Source organism: Anabrus simplex, chromosome 2 (genome assembly GCF_040414725.1).
Source record: "Anabrus simplex isolate iqAnaSimp1 chromosome 2, ASM4041472v1, whole genome shotgun sequence".
Classification (NCBI taxonomy): Eukaryota; Metazoa; Arthropoda; class Insecta; order Orthoptera; family Tettigoniidae; genus Anabrus; species Anabrus simplex.
In genome coordinates this window covers 718146625-718167819 of record NC_090266.1, presented here as the reverse complement: position 1 = coordinate 718167819, position 21195 = coordinate 718146625, and the positions used below count along the sequence as shown (strand labels likewise).

Genomic DNA, 21195 nt, shown 5'->3' with positions numbered 1-21195 from the left:
TTTGTTATCATTTTCATTATCATTATCATTAGTGGAGATCATCATTATCGTAACACCTAATCATCATAGATTTAATATTTTATTCTTTTTTTCACGGTTATTATTACGATGAGAAATAATATCGTAAATTTTTCATATGATCGTTCAAATTATTATCATAATGAATTATTGTCAGTTGTTTAACGGCATTTAACTATTATTATATTTAGTGCATAACCCTTAAATGTTCGGTCTTGTTCGGCACTAAGCAATCAGTTAAAATACGATTTACTTGGAATATTAATGTTATTATTATTTTGTAACTTTTAATTTCCAATCTTTATAATTTAGTCACATACATTAAATCCCATATGAACAACCAAGATAAGATTTCACATCGGCCGGGACACAATAACGTTATTCGAACCGCAACCTTACTTCATATCGTACTGTACTTATTTTATGGGGACACCATTTTATGCATAGACAAATTTCAAGTCCCATGACACCTCGCGACTGGGAATCCTCATCCAGTCCCTGTGAGTGCTAAATTATTCCTTCCTTCCTTCTCATTTGAAGTACATTTACTCCTCAACAAATATTTATGAATCCCCGGTGCGTGGACTCTTCTGCCACTCATAACATCGAAATCTGCATATAACATCGACGTAGGTACGACTCAATTTTATCTCATGTCGGATTTTTGTCCCGCTAGACTTCCAAAATCTGAAAAGGGCCTTAACCCACCATCTGCCCTCAACGTAGCATGACCATCATATCCTAGTGCCTCTATCGCTTCTAAACCAATCATTTTGATTATTATTGAGTCTAAAGCATTAAATCAACAATTAATATAAAATCGAATTTACTACTACTACGCCACATGTTATCTCCACATTTAACTTTTAACTTGCAATCATTCTATAAAATCAGGCCCGTGCTTTATTCACAAAGCATTATTATTAAACACTCATTTAGACATAACCCGTCCATTTATCACTCCGAAGCTCTTCATGATTATCATATTTGACGTATACTGGTCAAAGTTCACGCCACACATGATCATTGATATTTACATATAAAACAATCGGACTTCAGTCCAGTCCCACAATGTTGAAATTCTCTGGCAACCCTATATCTCTGGATAAACTTACAACATGCCCTAACATCTACAAAACTGACCTAAGGCAGATAAATATCTCTGGAGCAATTCTAATATGAATCTCAATTTACCTTTACGTGAGGCATGCTCCTATACAATGCAATACAATACAATACAATCAATTATGAACACTGCAAGCACTTGAACAAAAACAAATTCAACACTAATTTACTCTACTGAAATAATATGAGTGCTTGATATAATTAATTACATATTAATTTATCTCTTTGTCTATCTATCCGAATTATACGAGCCGTTAAGTGGCTTGCGTGACACTCAAGTTACCATATTAAATTATATGATTTCCCCACTAACACCAACAAATCTACATAAATAAATGGTGATTGCTATTCATCGCTGCCTGTTGTTTGCTATGCCGGACGATGAGCCTCATGGCCCATTCCGGCTTAGCCCTGCATCCTGGTAGCTTTCATGTTAGGTTGAAGTAGTAATCCCGTGCTTTTTAGAAATTTACACATTTGTGTCACTTAATAAACATTTAACGTTTTGACAATCTACACTCAGAGCTATTTTATATAACAATTTACACTTCTGACCTTTAATCTCACCTGCTTCATTTACACTTTCATTCTTCGTCCCTGCCGACACTTTACGAACCGGTGATACATCGCAATCACCTCATCGGCACAGCATGCACTCGTTTCCCGAACGCGAAACTTTAGTATTGTCAATGTCCGCAAGACCGACCAGGTATCTCCCATGTCTGAATGTCTACAGGTGAAAATTCAAGGTTCCAGTATCGTCCTTCCTCGCACTTAACGCAATAAATTTTACTTTCGCAAGTGTGTTACACGTTTTTGAACGCGGTTACTGCTCGACGAACCTTTACCAAGTGTATTTACACGTGCTGGATCACTACCTGAAAGACCGTAGTGACTGCTCTGACAAACTCTTACAACTGTATTTGCTACACGCACTGACATCGTGGTCCCTCGAGCAAAATTTTACAAGTGTGTCTTATCAGTTGCCTGAATTGGTATTAATGTGAGACCCTTCTCTTCTCCGAATTCACGAGAGGTCACGGTAGAGTGAGCAGCTCCGATGACCCCATTTGACTATATCCAGACCTGCTGGTGGCTTGAACTTGGGGTCAACGAATGTGATTATATAATTCTTCCCTCCATGTCAAATCTCAACTCATTTCGATCGTTGGTAATTATAATGATTAAGACTTTTGCTCCTGTATAATTGGCGGGAAATTTGGCAGTACCTGTCACGTCCCTTCCCTTCAACAAATCAGTGAATAGTGTCACTAATTTCTAAGAATTATGACAGTAAATCTTCCTAAATTAATAACTTTTAATATTGAGTCATGTTTCTAAAATTTTCCTGATTACGAACCTGTATTCAGTTTTCCTTTATAAATTTAATCAGCGAGGTTACTTTTTACACCCCTTCCTATAATACAATGTTGGCTTGACTGCTTCACCAAGGCGAATTTTACAATTGGTCCATAGCTAAGCGGGAGTTTGAAACCTCATCTAATTCTCATTTCTACTAACTGAAAGCTTCAAACCCGTCCCCAGCCTTGGATTTTAAATGGCGACTTTCCCAAGAATCTTGGATAACGTGCTCCCTTCGTTCAGTAGATCGGATAGCCCTGGCAACGTATTTCCTGGTTGGGTTTGGAAATCGCTATCCCGCTCTCTTTCCAACTTGGCAATATTACAGGGAATACTAATTTTGCTGGGCATTGCGTTTCCTTCTGGGACCGCAATCCTCGTGGAGATAGAAGTCTGTGTGGGTGAAGTAACACCTTACTAACTGGTCGGTAGACCTACAATGTACAAATATAAGATATTTTTGCTTAGCGAATTAGAAATATATACCATATTAAATAATTCTAATTGAATGACGTAGCTAACATCCCACTAGGGTACATTATTTCCCACGCTGTGTTTAAAAATGTTGTGCATACATGTATTTTTTAACAAATTTTGAATCACTATAGCGACATCAATTGTTTTCTGACATCCCCTAATTTTCATAAATTGCTTGGCTACAACAAACTCGTTCCGTCGTTGGTGATTCTCTCTCTGAAGTGCCCCGTTCTTTTGTTCTAATCGACGAACCATTTCCATGAATTCAAGTACGTCGCTGTCTGGGTTTCTACATTCAAAGCATGGCCTCGCTATCAATGTTGGCCGGATCATTTGGATGTCTAGTTCCACGGCTTCTTCGTCTCCTTCGGTATCTTCTTCCTCTTCTCCTTCCCCCTCTCCTTCGGTTCTTCATTCTCTTCCATATCCTGGGCTAGAATGTGATACATCTTTAGGTTGGCGGCGTTGTATACACTTTCTGTGGTGCAGTCCAAGCTATGGACATTGTAGGAATTGTTCCCGTAGGTGTGATTAATTTTAGAAGGTCCCACATAAAGTCGAGAAAATTTGTGCTACACCTCTTGCTCTGGATTTCATACAGTCGGCTTCTTGACTAACACAAGCTCGCCTATCCTCACCACTGGGCGCTGTAACCGCTTTTTCCTTAACCTTCTCAAACTTCTATCAGCTTGCACTTGTAGGTGTTCTCGTGCCTTGGTCACACAAATCTCTTGTGATTCTGACGGAGCCGACGGGCAAGCGACGGCTTCATGCCATGGCCTAGCTGGATATTGGTGACAGTGAACCACTGCGGGTGTCTGTCCGGTTGCCTTGTGCATGGCGGTATTGATACAATCCGTGATAATAGGTAGCACTTCTGAGCCGTAGATCTTACAGAACTTTGCGATCGCCCTCCTGATTCGCTCTGACGGGTTGCATTCCGGATGTCGAATTGAGCGTAGCACATATCTGGAGTCTAGCAGGCGTAATTCGTTGGCAAATGCAAGGGACGTGAATTGACTTCCATGGTCAGTGACGATGAATTTCGCCTTCCAGTAGTTGATATTCGTGAGATGTTATTTCCCTCAAGACTATTTTTGAGTTTGCTTTCTGCATGGGATATAGAGCAATGAATTGGGAAAACACGTCCATACTTACTAAAATGAAATTATTCCCCCTGAGGGCTTTTGGCAAAGGACCATAAGGTCCATGGCGAACATCTCCTTCGGCTCAGTAGCTAACAATGGACGCGGTGATTTCTTAGGCAAGAATGGATTTGGTTTAATTCGCTGATAAATGTCATATATTCGCGATATATCTCTGACATTTTTGTTCATCTTATTCCATACAAAAGCTTCCTTGCTCGTAGATAACACGTTTCCTATTTTACCGTGGTGAACGTGATTTACAAGTGCATTCTGGATCCCCGAGCGCACGGCTATCCTAAGCTTCGTATGGTTTTCATCCACGAACTTGTGGAGGATCCCATTGAGGTAATGATAACATGGAGCCATCTTCCCTGCTCTAATGATATTGGGACTGCCAGGTTGCAGCTTCTGGGTAAAGAAGTCAGTTATCAATTTGTTGAATTAGTCTCTCTTCTGCAGCTATCCAATTTCCCTCAGCTTCCCAAGAACCTCACGATCATCATCAATCAATTCTAAGCGATGAATCGCGAAGTCATCAGGGTTGGGGTTTAAACTTAAGGTATGCGCCAAGATATTCAATTTCCCTGGGCAGTGTTTAACGGTCAGATCAAACTGTTGAACAAACAAAGCCGAACGGCTGACCCTCTCACTTGACATATTTATCTTCATTATGAACGTTAATGCCTTGTGGTCTGTACGAATGATAATAGGAAAATCATAGATTATCCTCCTCCAAATATGGCTAGACGTAGACGATGGCCAATATCTCCAACTCGGTAATGGTGTATTTCGTCTCATGTTTCCGCAATTTCCGGGTCATGAACTCAATGTATGTTTTCTTGATAGAGTTTTCTCTTTCTTCTTGTAGTAGGACAGCCCCGATCCGTATGGTGGAAGCGTCCGTCAAAATGATAAATTTTGATTTGTAGTCTGGATATCCTACATTTGAACTCTGCAAAAGCCTTTTCTTAGTCTGAGTGAAAGCCTCTTCGCATGCCGAATCGCATTTCCAACGGTTATTCTTTCTTAGCAGGTCTTTCAACGGTGCCACGACTGATGTATACTCCGGTCAATGATCAGCGAAGAACTGACAAATCTCGAGAAACTGCCTGATATGTTTTATTTTGGTAGGTTTTGAGAATAACCTGATAGCTTCAATCTTCAAGTAATTAGGCCGCACACCTTCTCCGTCAACTAAGTGACCTAAACAGAAATTCTTCTTGACACAGATAGGATTTTGGTAAATCTACTTTAAAGTTATTTTCCCCAAATCTGTGAGGACCACATCGGTGATTTCTAAATGCTCTTCTCGAGAATTTGTGACTATTAAATACGTATCATCCAGGTACCGAATAATTGTGCACTAACTTTAGGGCTGAGGTTTCGGTCAAGAGCGCGGATAAAGACTGATCTAACTTTCTTAATACCAAACGGAAGCCTGATGAAAACGTACGTTTCCTGGTCAAACAAAAATCCAGGTAACAATTTTTGATTTCTCTTCTAATAGTATGTGATGAAATGATGAAGTCCAATCAAACGACGGGAAGTAACTCATTTCCCTGAATCCCTTTAAAATTTCTTATTTGCTAGCGCGTGATAATATTCCGGAACTAGTCTCTCATTTATGATCCGTGCGTCAAAAAATACGTACGGAACCATCGGGCTTTCTGACCACAATTAGCGGGTTGAAGAATGGAGTTGAGGACTCAAATATAAGACCTTCGTTCTCCATGTCCCTAATAGCATCTCTGACCTGCGGATGGAAATTTTTCTTGATCGGGTATACCCTTCTCTTATAAGGGGACTAGTCATTAACATTTAACTCATATTCAACATTTTGGATCTTCTCCGGTTTGTGCCAAATGTATCCCAATATTTTCTCAAAATTTCTTCTAAATTTGCCCTTTCCTCCGGATCAAAATTCGCTTCGTTATTTTTTCCCTATATTTTCTCAAAATACCCGTCATCTGCTCCTATAATTCCGACAATCTCCTCTATTTCAATGTCGGCTGCGTCTACTTGCTCGTTGTTCCAAGTTTGAACCTCTGTGTTCCAGTCAGTTTCTTCGATGTCTATTTTTGCCTCCTGTGTCTCCATAGATTAGTCCTTTGTACTATCTTAAAAAAATTGAACTTCATCGTATTGTCTCCCATATAAATCACGGCGTGGTACTCCGTTATGATCTCTGCTCCAATAATTAGATTGTAGTTAATCTTAGCCATCACGACAAACGAATGTGGAAAGGTCGACTGACCAATCTCGACTTCTAATATTGCTTGTTGCTTACAAATTACATTTTTGTCTGAAACTATGCCCCGAATTTTGATACATGAAACTGGAATAACAGAGATATTAAATTTTAACTCATCCAGTATATTTTGCGAAACTACGGAGATGCCAGCTCCTGTATCAATAAGTGAGCATATCTTCAAGTTCCCAATCCTGGTAATGATAAAGGGTAACTGTCTGACACCCTTGGTGGTCTGAGGCTGAGGGCCGTCAATCAACAGCTCCAGGGTCGCAATCCATGAATCTATCTTCGCGATCGTCCATACCCCTCTAAATTTTGGCGTTTTTAGACCCGAACATTTGTTAGGTTTCAGGATGGTGAGCATTTGGATTCAATTGACGATCGCACCTTGCTTGCTGTACCTGTAAGCTCTCAGCTCCGGAAACTTGCCCATCTGGATTTCTGTTCTGGAGAGCATCCTTCCATTTTCTCTTAATGAGCTCCTCAATATATCGCCTGCTCTCCTGATGTCGCTCTTCTAACTAATTATTGGCATCCTGACGAACTCTGTGATGGGCTGGACTCCGGGTTGGTTTCAGTCCTGAGTACGGGTAAGACCGACTGTCATTCCCCCTACCCTCATACCCTCGGTATCCCCTACCTCTTTGGAAGTTCCCCGGTACTGTGGTCTTGCACCTCGGTGGTTCCTCGGTCTGTGCAGCCAACTCGGCTCATAATTTCTCTTGAAGTCCCGACTAGAACTCGTTAATTCACAACTGGTGTTCATGCTCTGGTCTCTAGTGGACTCTGTTTTCGGGCTTGTCCCCATTTTGATGTTATTTACCTGCGGCTCTGGGGATCTTTGATGCTTGCCGCTCCCGTGATGGGTCGTCTGGTCAAGTTGCCTTAACAGACTTTCCGCCTGCACTGCCATGCGTACATTGGAAGCAATTATCATTCCTGAATCTCGAACGGCAATTGTTTCGCAGTGGCACTTATTAGCTCGGTCTCACTGACCAGATTATCCAAATCGCGCATCTTATGAAACTGGGGAGTACTGTAGTCCGAATACTTTGTTGACGCAGAAGTAGAGTATCATCTCGAGTACAACTTTAACCTGAGGTGCTGCTGCGATTCCATACTTCAATACTTCTGTAAAAAGCTTAGAGGAACCCCATGAAGTCATCGAAGGTGTAATGCAACGCCCTGAACCAAATCGCTCGCGCTCCATCCAAGAATTTCTCTACAGTCTGCAGTCGTCTTTAGGCAGGTATCCTATGCTCTTGTGTATAATTCCTTATCTCCCTAATGAGCCTTTTGGGCATTATTTGCCGTCGAGCATCGAACTTGGGAGGTTTGTCATCTGACATTCTCACAAAATTGACTACAGTGTATGCAGCATTGTTTGCTGAGCCCGGCGATGATCCTTCCGCCATCAGAAATTTTGAACCTGTCGTATCGGCTGCCACGGTTTCCTCCTTCACCCTGTTCATCCCTCTGTTCTCTGAAGTCTCGAAATCCCTATACTCGAAGATAAAGTCTCGAGTCCCGGAGCTGTCCTCGTTCGCCTTTAACAAATCGACTTCTTTTCGAAGTTCATCAATCTTATCCGCGTTAACATCCGCAATGAATTTAGTTTTAAACTGTCTCTGCAGGCATTCTTCCTGTTTACTGCTTAATTTTCTTTCCGACTCTTCGGTCTCCTGCTCCCGTATCGCTAATGCTTCGGTCACCCTGATCAGCTTGTCATTTATTTCTTCACAAGTCTCCAACCTGCGCTCTAAACTTTCATTTCTGACTCCCGCATCCTGTAATTTAGTTAACACCTCTTAATTACTTTAGAGGGATTCAACCTCTAACTGCCGAACCGACATTTCCCTTCTGTGTTTACGTGGTCCGTAAGTAAACTTTACACGTTTCCCACACATCCAGCGATCTTCCGTGTTGTTTGGACGATATGGCCTTCGATCTGAGACGTAATCTCCTCTCGTCGTCGCCGACATTAATCTCGCATATTTTCGTTCTAAGCCTCAATTCATAACGATCATCTGACATCTGGGTCGTAATATCACTGAGTTCTGCCACTAGTCTTCCACTGTTCTCGTTACGATCCTCCAATGCTTCGGATCTAACTCGTTCAAACCTCTCGTTCACTGGGATAAGACTTGCATCGAAGTGTTCTTTCATTTCTTCCTTTGTTCTATGACACGCCTCGCGTACCTGATCTAGCCCCCGCGTAAATTACCGTTCGTAATTTTGACACGTGGTCCGCACTTCACCTACTTGCCTCGCTTACTCCATCTTATTATTATCACAAGCGATCCGTATTTCTCCATATTTCTGCTCCATAGATTAATTAATTTGTTCTATAGTCCTATCAGTCTGTTCCTTAGACTGTTCTTTACACTGTTCTATAGACTGATTTAAAGGTTTTTCTAACGTCTTATTTTGATGAGTCATAACCCTCATCACAATCGCTACCGTAAGCGATTCTTGCTCTCCTATATGTCCATCGTGGGATTTCTCTCCCTCTACGTCAGACATAAATTTATATTATTAAAATTGAGGGCTAACTGGCTCCTCGCCCTACAGCACTGCATTCAACAGTTTGTCAAGCCCCTATCATATGGCGGTTCACCACGCAAATTAAATTTCTATTTTAACACAATCACTCGTATTAAACCACAAGTAGCATAAAGATAACAAGTCTTGCTTTGCTCCATCCAGAAAAACACGTATATGACACATAAAAAAATTTGGAAACTGCAATGTCAAACAACACCTAGAAATTTTGACATGGCACACAAAAATCTCGTAAATTCAAATCTGAAAAAAATAATTCTCGTCAATACAATTTCAAATCTCATTCCTGCATTTACTTGGAGTTAGGTACTCAGTATAATTCTTAACATATTCTCCCTGTTCCTACTATCTCCTCCTACGAACCATTTGGTGACCAAATGTGTGAAGCCTCCACATTCGCAAATGTCAAAATTGCATCATTAACTATTACTCAAGAATAAACAAATCTTTGATTACTAACTGATGAGCCCCTGCGAGTCGGGTATCACTACTCGTCTGGAAGAGACCAACAACAACCTACTTCTATTAATCTATCAAATGAGCCCTGTTCGGAAGTTACTACTAACCTATGCTGTGATAACGAGTGTCCGAACGCAATAAATGAATATATAAAACAAGTGAAATGTAAAGAATGAGTTTAATAAACAAATCGTAAAATAAGAGGGTCATCTGGATGATGCCATCGTATTAAAATTTCCCTTATTATGTCTGAATACATTTTTCCCAACAACGCAAAGCCGTGATGCGGTATATAATTAATTAAATGCCCCGATTGGTTTTAATCAAAATACCATTAACAATACTTTGCATCTACTGTGATACAACCGTCAAAAGGTTCGACGTCATGCTTCAATCGCTACCGAAATAAAGCCCCACGTTAGGCGAAGCCATGTTGCACCCACTCAAATTCTGAGTCCCAACCAGCATTTATCTCAGGGGTGTTACTCTTCGAATCTAACGCATGTAATAATAAACATCAAAATTTGAAGATACAGAATCTCCAATTAATTAATGGGCACCATCTAATTAGTACTACAGGGTTGAACGGGGCACTCAAATCATTAACTTTAAGGCTCATCATAAAAACAAACAAAAATATATTAAAACAGATCAAAGGGAAAATTTTGAACTTCCATCCTAGGAAAGGGAACGGATATTTTAAAGGGTCGCCAAGGGTTCACGTTTCTACAAGAACAAGAACTTGGAACTGATTCCTCGAAAATGCTTAAGTGGCATGTTATTTAAAGATAAACTGGAACGCACACAAAATTTGTTAGTTCTTATCTTCCCCTCCTTTGGCAAATCATTCCTGTTTTTGTTTTGATTAGACTATATGCAGACCTGCCGGTGACTTGCAATTGGGGTCAACTAATGTGATTGTATGATTCTTGCCTCTATGTCAAATCTCAACACATTTCGACCGCTGGTAATTATAATAATTAAGATTTTTGCTCCTGAATACTTGCCGTTCAATTTGGCGCTATTTGTCGCGTTCCTTGCCTTCAAACACTCAGCGAATAGCTTCACTAATTTCTAAGAATTATGACAGTATTTTTTTAAATTAATTATTAACTTTTAATATTGGGTCATGTTTCTAAAATGTTCCTGATTAAGAATCTGTATTCAGTTTTGCTTTATAATTTTAATCAGCGAAGTTACTTTTAATACACCTTCCTATAATACAATTTTGCTTGACTGCTTTTCTCCGACGAAGTTTACTATTGGTCCATAGCTTTTGCTACAGAATGTTATAATTCACTGTGTGTTTTAGAATAATATTAGCTGCTAAAAGGCAAGTCAGGCTTTTCAGTCAGGAAGTGAATTTATTTTTGCGGGGATCGCTTATCTGTCATGGACTTATTTGTCAACCCAGTTTTGTGATCGTTTATTTTCTTGTCAGATGCCGTTTGCTTTCGATATTTTGCCATTTCATTTCCATGCCAAGAGGTTTCAGTAAATTTCAGCTTTGCATACATAATTTTCATTAATTATATAAGTTAGTATATCACTTTCTTTTCACTTCCTGATTATTCATTCGTTTATAAGATTGTAGTATTTCGAACTATCATCCAGGGTATTCCCGCCACGCTCTGGGGTGTGCAGGCGGAACCCATACTAAGGTATGGAAGGGTACAGTATATAATCTCGTGCACCGAGCTCGATAGCTGCAGTTGCTTAAGTGCGGCCAGTATCCAGTAATCGGGAGATAGTGGGTTCAAACTGGGCTGTCGGCAGCCCTGAAGATGGTTTTCCGTGGTTTCCCAATTTCACACCAGGCAAATGCTGGGGCTGTACCTTAATAAGGCCACGGCCGATTCCTTCCCATTCCTAGGCCTTTCCTATCCCATCGTCGCCATAAGACATATCTCTGTCTGTGCGACCTAAAGCAAATAGCAAAAAAATAATCTCGTGCCATTAGGTATGTATTGTAGAAGCATTTTCCTTACTGAAAACTAATATTTCGACCTCCTAAGCAACTAGGTTACCGTGAAGAAGATTTCAGACACTACGGATTTTGCTACACAAAGTTCGTATGAACGCAATGTTACAACCGCGAGTCAGGGTCACGCGTGGTTTATAAACCTATTCCCTGCCTCTGATTTAATCACATTACCGGAGCTACTCAGACTATTCGGACGTAACACAAAATAAGTATTTATATTTACAGGTATCTGCGTTATACTTTTCCAAAGGTAAAGGTTATTAATATGCTTTTTTGAACAAATGAACTTTTTAATACTTGTTATTGACTGATATAAAATATATACATTTTTGTTAGTGGCTTACAGTCGCACTAACATATTGAAGAATTTCGGCGACGCAAGCTTGGGGAAGGGCTAGAAATGAAAATGTACCCAGCGACCGTGGCGTTAATTAAGGTACAGCCCCAGCATTGCCCTATTTTGAAAATCGGAAACCTCGGAAAACCATCTTCAGGGATGATGAAGGCCGGTTTCGAACCATACGAAATATTAGTTATCTACCGATCGTATGATTAGTATGTAATTGGTATTCGAAATTTAATGTCCCCTGCAGGAAAGTGTGAACCCTTGCAGTAACGTCAATATTAGTCCAATATTAGTTCCGCTGCAATGGGCATGGGGAGGTAGAGACATTTTTATATTTCCAAATTAGCAATATTTAATTGGAGCTTTCAATGAAAAATTGTAGGTGATTTGTTGCTCTTTTCAGGACTAACCTTCCTAAAGAAGTCATGGGATTCCCTGATTTCCCGATAAAGAAGGAAGAAGACAGATCCTACATTCCTGCGGAAGACATCCTCCAGTTTCTCAACGACTACGCAGACCACTTCAAGCTGAGAAAATATATACAGGTAAGCTTGTCTCAAATATTTGGCTCTTTCCAATCTTTGTACGTATTCGTACGCATGTTCTGGTGGAAACGTAGGTAATGGTGCTAGGAATAACTCACCAGGGCCATTATTCTCCTCGCGTAGGACCACTTTTCTAGTGAACCTCGATTGATACACTCATTCGAAATTGCAAAGATACAAAGTCGGTGTATTATTTCATTATAATCGTTGTTGTATTCCTTTGATCGTATTGTTATAACAGTTTAGCGGTTTGTAAAATTTCGGAACTAAAAGTCACAGGTCAGGGTGCTCTTCATTTCATAAAATGCGCATCATGAATATGTAAGACCCCAACTAGAGAATTGTTCCGCTGTATGCACCCACACTAGGATTACTTGATTCAAGAATTGGAAATAATCCATGGAAAAGCAGCTCGATTCGTTCTGGGTGATTTCCGACAAAAAACGTTACAAAAATGTTACAAAGTTTGGGCTGGAAAGACTTGGTAGAAAGGAGAAGAGCTGCTCGACTAAATGGTATGTTCCGAGTTGTCAGTGTAGAGATGCGTAGAATGGCGAATATGTTTGAGTGGTGTCCTTAAAAGTAAGAAAATCACATTATGAAGATAAATTTGAATTCAAGAGGAAATATTGGGGAAAATAATGGTTTATAGGAAGGGGAGTCAGGGATTCGAATAATTTACTAATGGAGACATTCAATAATTTTTCAAATTCATTGCAAAAGTTTTATAAAAGTAACTAGGAAAAGAACAGAACGGGATTCTGCCACCTGGGAGACTGCCCTAGATGCAGATCAGTGGTGATTAATTCATACAAATAAGTATGACGTGTTCATTTCTAACATGGCTATGTATCTTCATTGTGTATGCCTTAGATCCACCGCTTCCACCCGGTTGTGTAGAAGAAGCTAGCGCACTATATCACTAAAACTTACCGAGCACACTCAACGTCCTTGTTGGTATAATAATAATAATAATAATAATAATAATAATAATAATAATAATAATAATAATAATAATAATAATGCTCCTACAAACGATAAGAACAAGTCTGATCCAGACGAAGTTGATAATTTCTGGGACCTACTGGATGATAAATTAAACAAAGTCCCCAAACACAATGTCAAGCTTCTTTTGGGTGACTTCAATGCCCAACTAGGTCGTGAACAGAAGTACAAGAAAGTTATAGGAAATTACCCTGCTCACAAAAGAACCAATCCCAACGGCAAAAGACTGGTGTCAATTTGCGAAAATCACAACCTGCAGGTCATGTCGACCCACTTTCGCCATCTACCCAGAAAGCAAATGACTTGGCGTTCTCCCGTCCAAGCTCTCGGAGAGTTCCAAATTGATCATGTTGCAATCTCCAGGAGAAACAGCCCTGAGATTATGAATGTCAAGGTAAAGAAAGGCATCAATGTGGCCTCAGATCATTATATGTCTCTTATCAAATTCAAACCAATTCCCGCAAACACAAGGAAGACAACCAAACAGATCACACGCTCCGACAATGATAAACTTCGGCAAAGGGTCGAGGAGTTCCAGGAGAAGGCTAGACCAAATGACTGTGACATTCACAACGCCAAAAGTCTCCTTGTTGAGGCCGCCAAAGACGTTGCAGAAATCAAGAGAAGCAAAAAGCATGCCTGGTGGAATGGTACCTGCGAATCAGTCCTCCAAGAAAGACTCAATGCGTGGAAACAGTACTACTCTACGAAATCAGAAAATGATTCGGAAACCTACAAAACCCAACGTGCCCAAGCAGCTAGGGTGTTCAGAACTGAGAAACGTAAATACGAAAGATCTCTCATTGAAAAGATAGAACAAAACTTTAGGAAGAATGAAAGCAGAGAGTACTACAGAGCCTTCAAACGCAAACTCACTGGCTATAAACCATCTCTATGCTTTGAGCGAAAGGACGGCTCACTGGCGACGTCAAATGAAGAAAATTGCAGCATTCTGGCAGATTACTTCAAGAATTTACTTAATTGCCCTAAACCGCAAAGCCCCATTGAAACCAAGGAACCCTTACTCAGGTACCCAGATTCCAGACCACCCGACAGAGATGAAATCAAGCGCCACATTGCCCGTGTCAAAAATAACAAAGCGGCGGGGGAAGACTCAGTAGTAGAAGAACTATGGAAATATGCCCCAGAGGAATCACTTTATATATTGCAAAAGCAAATAGAAGAAATTTGGAACAAGGAGACCCTACCCGAAGATTGGAAAATAGCTTTGATCCATCCATTACACAAAAAAGGCAGCATGAAGAACATCAACAACTACCGAGGAATATCTTTGCTACCCGTGACTTACAAAATTCTATCACTTGCCATCCTGGAGCGTTTGGAAGCACAACTCAAACATCAAATAGGTGAATACCAAGGAGGGTTCAGAAAAGGTCGCTCAACAGCTGAACAGATCCAAAATCTGAAAACGATCATCAGATTTTGAACACTAAGATTCAAGCAGTATGTGTCTGTCTTTGTGGACTTTAAGAAAGCATACGACTCCCTCGACCGGGAAGTCCTGCTAAACATCTTAAATGAATTTGGAGTTGATTTGAAACTGCTGGCATTAATTAGAGCCACGCTGACCGATACAAAATCCAAGGAGAAGTTCCACGGATGTCTCTCGCATTCCTTTGACATCAAAACAGGAGTCCGACAAGGTGATGGGCTATCCCCGATACTCTTCAACTGTGTTCTTGAAAAGATCATCAGAACCTGGCGGGTGAGACTACAGGAAATCAACTACAGTCCATTGAGAATAGGAACCAAATCTAAGGGGATCGCAACAGACTGCTTAGCATTTGCCGATGATATTGCTGTTCTCTCAAACGACATAGAAACCGCTAGAGCTCAAGTTGAAATTTTAAAGGAAATTGCCGAACAAACTGGTTTGCAGATATCGTTTGAGAAAACAGAAGTAATGACTAACATCAAAGAGGCTCCACCAAAACTCCATACAAAATACGGGGACATCACCCGAGTAGACAAATTCAAATACCTGGGTGAGATCATCATGAAAAATGGACTGGACAAAGAAGCACTTCAGGAGCGAGTACGCAAACTGGAAATAGCCTACCAAACATCCCGCACAATCTACAACAAAAAATGCCTTTCCCAAAACACCAAGATACGTCACTATGAAACAGTTCTGAAGCCAGTAGTTCTATATGCAGCCGAAACCCTGTCTCTAAATGCCAACAAAGGACTCTTTGAAGAACTGGAGAAAAGAGAACGCAAAATTGTGAGAGGAATCTTGGGATCAAAGTACAGAAATGGAGTCCATCAAAAGAGATCCAACAAGGAAGTCTACAGCAAAATAGGGAAAATTACCGACACAATCAGAAAAATACGGGCTCGATTTTACGGTCATCTGAAAAGAATGGACGGAAGAAACTTAACTAAAGAAATATTTTTTTTTTATTCAAACCCCAAAACCACAATTCCCTGGTTTAGGAATACCAAAGAAGACCTTCAAATGCTACATATCTCAGCTGAAGACGCCCTTAACAGAGATCTCTTCCGCAAGAAAATATTGACGAACGGGCTAAACCGAGACGAGCAACCGAAGAGAAGACACGTAGCCCCTTGGACAGAGGAGCGTAAGCAGGCCCACTCACAAAGAATGAGGGAAATTTGGGCTCTAAAGAAGGCCAAGTTCAGTGTCAAATGCAACAAGACTTAACGTGGTCCTTAATGGCCCCAGCGAATTATACATATATAATAATATGTTCCGAGTTGTCAGTGTAGAGATGCGTAGAATGGCGAATATGTTTGAGTGGTGTCTTTAAAAGTAAGAAAATCACAATATGAAGGTAAATTTGAATTCAAGAGGAAATATTGGAGAAAATATAATATAATATAATATAATATAATATAATATAATATAATATAATATAATATAATATAATATAATATAATATAATATAATATAAGTAAAATCGCAGTCAAATTTAATTTTAATGATTACGATTACGATTATTATTATTATTATTATTATTATTATTATTATTATTATTATTATTATTGTACCGGGCGGTACACCCCTACGCCGCACTTTTAAATCATGAGCCAATAAAACCTCCTCTACAGGAGAAACTCAGAACTTGGAACTTGACTTACTTAAACTTTCCGTCAGAAGACGTCACTACCGTAAGTTTTTTTAATGGTGAAGTTTCGTGAACTATGTGCATTTCAACTTGTTTTGTTTTCCGTTCTTCAAGAAGTGTGGACATTCTCTCATAGATGTCTCTGCTAAAAACTATAATCATGCACCCTGGTGCGAAGTAAAGGAACTTTTTTGAAGGAATTTTGTATTCATAAGTTTGTCCTTTACTAAATTATGTTCATTCATTTTTAGGTTGGCAATATTGACCTTTTCTTTCCGCCAGTTTTGAATTCAGCCAATCCCTAATTTTTGCAATTAATTCTCAGCCTATCAGAGGTTTCTTCTTCGATTTTGTGTGTAACTTTTTCATCTACCAATAAAAGTGAGAGGGTGTGGCTTGATTATTCATGAAAGGTCTCGAACTTTACCCGAGGGTTTATAAACTGCGGATTTTGACGTCTCTTGGCCATTTGATCAAAATCTATTTAAGTGTGTGGATGTGAAGCAGGAGGCGGGTGGTGCCTCTTTCATCAGGCAGCAGGTGTTCAGCAAGGTAATGGCCATTTAACATATTTATTTCTTGCTAGCTCAGCAGTTTAACCCGCGGGAAAGGTCCGAAACATTTACCATGTAACCTAACTTTCTACATATGTAATTTTCTGCCAGCTTATGTAAAATATTAATTAAATTTGTAACTGTAATTCGGGGATAGAGAGTGATTTACCCTCTCGAGCTCCCCTTCATTTTGGTTTGAGGTGACTAAGTTTCGGTAACTGATTTTCTTCTCTTCCTTAATGTCATCGGCCTAGTGCCTTTTAGGTTTTAAGAAGCTACATAGAGGAGTGCAAATGTTCGCCTCCTTTCATTTTGTTTTCGGGCCATTTATTTATCTGTTATTTCTTTTAAACGAAGGCCTTGTAGGCTGGGTACGAGATACCCCTGTTTCATTTTGTATGTTGTGCCTTGATGGCCAGTAATTGTAAGTTTCTGATATTGCCTTGAATAGGCTTGAAAAAACTGAGAGCGTGTCAGCTCTTTTCTAGTGTTGTTGGAATGTCTCTGGGAAGCTTGACATTGTAAAGTGGGAGCAAGTGCTCCATGTTTTTAGGGGATTCCTGCCCTTGAACAAATTTGGGCATGGAGCTAGGAGCTCGAAATTGTAAAACTAGGGGCTTGTAGCCCAAGAGAGTTAAAATTCTTAAATCCTGTTAAATTTTGCTGTTATTGATTGTTAAAACTCAGAAAATATAACTTTGTTAAAGTTTTAAATTGACTTGGGTTTGGTAGTTAGACCCATTCACCCCGGCACCTTATTTCACCTCTGCTGATCCACCAACCACGGTAACAATTATTATTGCCATCTTCATCATCACCTCATTACCACCATTATCATAAAATAGAAGATGTTATCAGGTAAATCACTCCTTGATGTGATACGGAGAACTAAGGTATCCTAACAGAAATTAAATTAAATAACCAGCAGTAAAATCGCAGAGAAGTATGAACTGACACACCCATCCCCCGTTAAGGGCTTTCCGCTATTTTAACATGGAGTTTGCATCCGATGTCCGGAAAAGTGCGAACACGGAAATTTGCGAACACATCATTAAAGCGGAAATTTGCGCACACTACGGATTATTACTACGTGACCTGGATTTCCCAAGTCTTGGTAAATATTTCGTTGCCGGAAATTTGCGAACACTATCTTCAAAAAAGGAAACAAAACATCTAATGTAAGCAACCCCTGTAAATGAAACAATCTTTACCGGGCGAGTTGGCCGTGCGGTTAGGGGCGCGCAGCTGTGAGCTCGCATCTGGGAGATAGTTGGTTCGAACCGCACTGTCGGCAGCCCTGAAGATGGTTTTCCGTGGTTTCCCATTTTCACACCAGGCAAATGCTGGGGCTGTACCCTAATTAAGGCCACGTCCGCTTCCTTCCCATTCCCAGGCCGTTCCTGTCCCATCGTCGTCTGTCCCTGTCTATCTGTGTCGGTGCGACGTAAAGCAAATTGCAAAAAAGAAATCTTTAATCCATACAACTTATTGAAACTAATTTCCATCACACTTTACACAGGCTTTGGACTTTCAAAATGATAATTATCATCTTACCATTTTGGCTTGTTTAAAATCAGCCTTCATAGGATTCGTCATTTTTACATACGTATACATTTACACCATATACAGTATTTACATGTGGGTTACCGTAATTTATTCCAATTTCGGAATATGAGTAATGGCTTTTAAATAGGACCTAATATCTCTTGTCTCTTCATATACTTTTATGGTTTTCTCAATCCCGTCGTCCAGTTTCAAGTATTTCCTCTTTCTGTTCTTCCCTTCAAGATGTATTTCTAACCTCATATACATGCAATTTGTGTGTTCCGCTTCCTTCTTCAAACATTCCACCAACATGTTGACTCTGGGGTGGGGTTACCAACGATAGTATTTAATTTGTTGTGCCATCTTTCTACAGCATTCGTGGTTCTGTGCCTCTTACCGTAGAAATTCCATATATCGATGGGGAACTCTTCATTTTGTAGCCGTGTATGCACAAAGTAGTCGAAAAACTCGAAGAGTTTTGGTTTTCGGGAGCTTCCGCATGAATCTGGAGCCATCCGTCCTCTACGTCCTCCGGTTTCAAAAATGCCAGTGCCGCACACATGGTGACGTGAAGCCTTAACTCTTCATTCTGACGGCATTCCTCTTGTAGACCCAGACTTTGAATTTTTCTCCATAAGCATTTCTTCATATCGTCGCTTCACCGGTAAAAGGTTGTAATCCACAAAGCTCTGCCTATCGATTATTCTCCTTAAGACTGGTCACACCTCCCAGCCACGTATGGATATGCAGCCCATCAGAACAATGTCCGTTGTGTTCGTTTTCCTATGCCAACGAGTAACCGAAAATGAACCTAAAATGCATTATACAATAGGAGTGTGTAAATACGTAATGCAAGCATACATTCGTATAGTACGGTACAGTAAGGTTAAGTTTCCTTTACACATGGGCATAGGGAAATGAACACAACAAAATTTGTTCTGATGGACTGCATAACCATATGTGGCTGGTAGGCGTGACCATTCTTAAGGAGAATAATCGATAGGAAGAGCTTTGTGGATTACAACCTTTTACCGGTGAAGCGACGATATGGAAGTGACACCCACTCACTTGAGGGAAAAACTTGATGTAGAGCCGATATTGCAGCTGCCTCAAAATCGACATTGATTTTACTGGGAAACCACTGTGGAACTACTTCTTTAATAAGAAGGAAGATGCGAATGTAGGTTTCTTTCTTCTTATTAGGGAGCAGGGCAAATACCATAGGGAAAACATTTATTTCGTTCGGCCGGCCTCCTAGGTCTGCGTGAACAGTGTAGACTTGTGCAAACTGTTTGCTGCAGCACCTAAATGTACCATCCATAAATAATGTGTAGATGTTTTTAAACTTTCCTTTCCTTTGTCTCCACTGAAAACTAGTGTTCTTTCTTCTAGTCCGTCATCTACAAGAAGAAAACTGCTCCCATCGGTCATTTTCAAGATTTCTTCGTTGAGAATAATGTCACCACGTTCTTTTGGCTCTTGTTGATTTCTACGCACGTTACTTCGCTGATTTAGCAAGGTCCTCTTCACCGATTCTGCGTGGGGCATTTTTGTCACAAAGTCAGAACCTGAAACGACCATATTGATTAATTATAAAATCTTAATTATATTATTAGAGTACCGTATATATTAAAACATCTAAATGTTTTACAATCACATGAATAGAACCAGCTTTTGGGTGGTTAGGCCGAGTGCATTTTGCAGAGTTTCGCCCAGACTTGCCATAAGGGCTCATTAGCTGGATTGGCACGCCTCTCCAGGACTCTGCTTAGCAGTGACAGACCAAGCGCATGGTCTCGACGTGTTAGCAAATAGGTATTGCTAACCTGCTAAAGGAGAAGTGAATTCTCCATTTCCAAAAAAATGTTACTCCCCATGGAGTTAGAATATCAAAAATGGCTTTCACGGCCGCAGATCTTACAATCACATTAATAGAACCAGCTTTTGGATGGTTAGGCCGTGTGCATTTGGCAGAGTATCACCCAGACGTGCCATATGGGCTGATCAGCTGGATTGGCACGCCCCTCCAGGACTCCGCTTAGCAGTGGCAGACCAAGCGCATGGTCTCGCCGTGTTAGCAAATAGGGATTGCTAATCTGCTAAAGGAGAAGTGAATTCTCCGTTTCCAAAAAATGTCACTCCCCATGGAGTTAGAATATCAAAAATGGCTTTCACGGCCGCAGATCTTACAATCACATGAATAGAACTCTGCAAAATGCACACGGCCTAACCTCCCAAAAGCTGGTTCTATTCATGTGATTGTAAGATCTGCAGCCGTGAAAGCCATTTTTGACATTTTTGATATCTAAATATATTGTCTTATTCTTATTTTTCTTATTTCTAACCTTACGATGTATTTTAAAAAATCATAGTAACCAATTTTGTAGAACTTATTACATGGCATGGTATGGGTTGTTGCAAACACAATGTTAAAATCGGAAAGCTGATCCAGGGTTGATGGGATTCTCAGGATAGCGTTCGCAGATTTCCGGCAACGAAATATTTACCAAGAACTGGGAAACCCTAGTCAGGTAGTAATAATCCCCAGTGTGCGCAAATTTCCACTTTAATGATGTGTTCGCAAATTTCCGTGTTCGCACTTCTCCGGCATCATTTGCATACATCCCCTTCCACCCCTTCCTGCCTAATTGATCATGGTGAGAAACGCACAAATACCTTGGAGTGAGGCAATATGTCGACTAGA

The 21195-nt window shown here is 40.2% G+C and overlaps 1 protein-coding gene across 1 annotated transcript in view; it reads left to right on the top strand.

Moving 5' to 3' along the window:
- The window catches only part of Fmo-1 (Flavin-containing monooxygenase 1), a 401881-nt gene that overhangs the window by 139793 nt on the left and 240893 nt on the right, over positions 1 to 21195 (top strand). Inside the window, exon 2 of the mRNA XM_067139395.2 lies at positions 12136 to 12277. Coding sequence (XP_066995496.2) covers positions 12136 to 12277 — 142 coding nt within the window. The remainder of the gene's footprint in view (positions 1 to 12135; positions 12278 to 21195) is intronic.